Source organism: Adiantum capillus-veneris, chromosome 13, assembly GCF_014529385.1.
Source record: "Adiantum capillus-veneris isolate H3 chromosome 13, ASM1452938v2, whole genome shotgun sequence".
Lineage (NCBI taxonomy): Eukaryota > Viridiplantae > Streptophyta > Polypodiopsida > Polypodiales > Pteridaceae > Adiantum > Adiantum capillus-veneris.
The window spans coordinates 89,988,541-89,990,851 of NC_140943.1; the positions used below are offsets into that span (position 1 = coordinate 89,988,541).

The following is a 2,311-nucleotide window of genomic DNA, read 5'->3' on the forward strand; positions in this document are numbered from 1 at the left end:
CACTCACAATGATGTCGCCGCCGGTTAATGAGGCCGCTGATTATCAACTCGATAGTTTTTAGCAGAGTGGAGCTGAGTGGTTCCTCGTTCAACGCTACCAATAAACTCTGCCCTGTGCGAAACCAACCCACACCCGCCAACTAGGGTCCCAACCCATGCGAATTCGCTCTTAAGAGTGATTGAGAAATAGTCTTCAAAAGATGTGCACCATAAGGTTTGACTAATTGTTTTAAAAATCATATATTAAAAAGGCTTGCCAGGATTCCAAATATAAAAACAAAAAACCTTTTGCCCAGGTGCATAATAGAAATCTTATTCTATTATGTAGTTGGACAAAAGATGTTTTATTGTTATGTTCAATACATAAATAAAAAATCTTTTGTCCAGCTGCATAATAGAATACTTATTCTATTATATATGTAGTTGGACGAAAGATGTTTTATTGCTATGTTCAATACATCCAATCATCAATGACTAAAAAAGTAAAACAATAAGAAATATTTTGTTTATCTTTCAATTTAGTGCATTTGAAGAGTCCCAAAACCATTATTGTTTGACACTTGTGAGGATAGATATATCCTTAGCTATGCACTAAAAGAGGCAGGCTTGTGGCATGCCATATATGATGATGGAGGCCTCTTTTTGCATTCACACACCCTTGGCACCGCGGGCTGGTCCGTTCCCTTTTTCTCGTTTCTTTTTTCTCTCTTTTTTGTTTGGTTTTTGGGAGGGCCAAAGATATATAAAGGAGCCATGAGGTCAAGTACGATTACGAATCGAGTATAGTGAACAGAGAGGATATAATATACTAGAATGGCACCCTGCACCAACATCCAGCTTGATTCTAGCAACCCTCAACATGCTGATGACGAGCTGCTTGCTACAGCTGCAGTTGCCAAGAATGACCACTCCCAGCTGCCTGCTAGGATCGGGCAGGAGCTGCGCGTGGCCGATGTCGGGGGGTACTTGGGCCGCCACCCTAACATTGTGATTAGAAGAGGTAGCAGCTGCACTAGAGAGGAGGTGGTGTGCGCGGTGCTCCATTCGCTTCACGGCGTAGCCCAGCCTCTGCCAAGCACCACATTCTGCACAGCGATATACCCTTCTGGCTGCTCGATGTGGGGCGCACCCAGGAGCTCGTGGCTGAGTGGACAGCCGCCTTCCCGCGTGTGCGCCCCTTCTACGACGTCAAGTGTAACAACCACCATCTCTTCCATCGGACCCTCGCGTCCGCTCAAGCAGGCTTCGACTGCACCAACAAAGAAGAGCTCCAGCAGGTATGTTCGTGGCATGTGATCCTCAAATGCAAGCTCAGCAGCAACATGAATTACACATACGTGCGCGCAAGTGCGCACACACTGTCACACACATAGCTCATTTCTTTTGCTTGCAGGCTCATGTGGTATTTTTTGTCCCGCAGATTACCTCGCTGGGTGTCTCCTCCGAGTGCATTGTCTTCACCAATGCCTGCAAGCTCCAATCCCACATGGAGTTTGCCACCGCTGCTGGAGTGCACTGGACAACGTTCGATAGCGAGGCGGAGCTTCATAAGATCAAGAAATCAATGGCGCCGAGCAAGGCAAAGCTGCTCCTCAGAATTGAGACCAACGATGAAGGCGCTACCATCCGCTTGAGCTCCAAGTACGGAGCCCATATGGAGGAAGTACGCTCCCTTCTGCGCAGCGCAAGGGAGGCAGGCCTTGTGGTGGTGGGGGTGGCTTTTCACATTGGAAGTGGGGCGATAAACCCAAATGCGTTCGAGGAGGCCATAGCTAACGCGCGGACTGTCTTCGAGCTGGGGAAGCAGCTGCTAGAGAAGCTGATGTATGTGCTGGATATAGGGGGAGGTTTCTGCTCATCAGGATAGGAGCTGAAGGAAGGGAGCACGGGGGGGAGGGATAAGTGCGCGGGATGTGGCACCGATGATTAACAAGGCGCTGGATCGGTGCTTCCTGGAAAGCACCATCGAGGCCATGCAGAATGGCTACAATTACAGCAGCATAACCGTTGATCAGAAGAAGATAGAGATCATGGCGGAGCCTGGCCGATATTTTGCCTGCGCGCCCTTCACGTTAGTGACGCGCATCTTTGGCAAGCGCGTGCGAGGAAGCAAGAGAGAGTACTGGATCAACGACGGAGCCCATCACAGGTTCACCATGATTTTGCTACCCCACAACACGCCCGTGCCGCCGCCCGTTCCTTTCGCTTGCGCATCCAAGCCTTACAACATGAGCTGCTAGGGCCTGCCTCTCTTCCCTTCCAACGTTTTCGGACCCACCTGTAGCGCCCTGGACACTCTCCTCAAGGGCCA

The 2,311-nt window shown here is 49.6% G+C and overlaps 1 protein-coding gene across 1 annotated transcript; it reads left to right on the top strand.

Moving 5' to 3' along the window:
• The first annotated feature begins 813 nt into the window (after positions 1-813).
• LOC147444430 (lysine decarboxylase 1-like) lies at positions 814-1,988 on the top strand. Its single transcript, XM_086527859.1, has 3 exons — positions 814-962; positions 1,061-1,277; positions 1,421-1,988. Exons 1-3 carry the CDS (start codon positions 814-816, stop codon positions 1,865-1,867), a joined length of 813 nt encoding a protein of 270 aa, XP_086383985.1. The 3' UTR covers positions 1,868-1,988.
• The last annotated feature ends 323 nt before the right edge of the window (positions 1,989-2,311 follow it).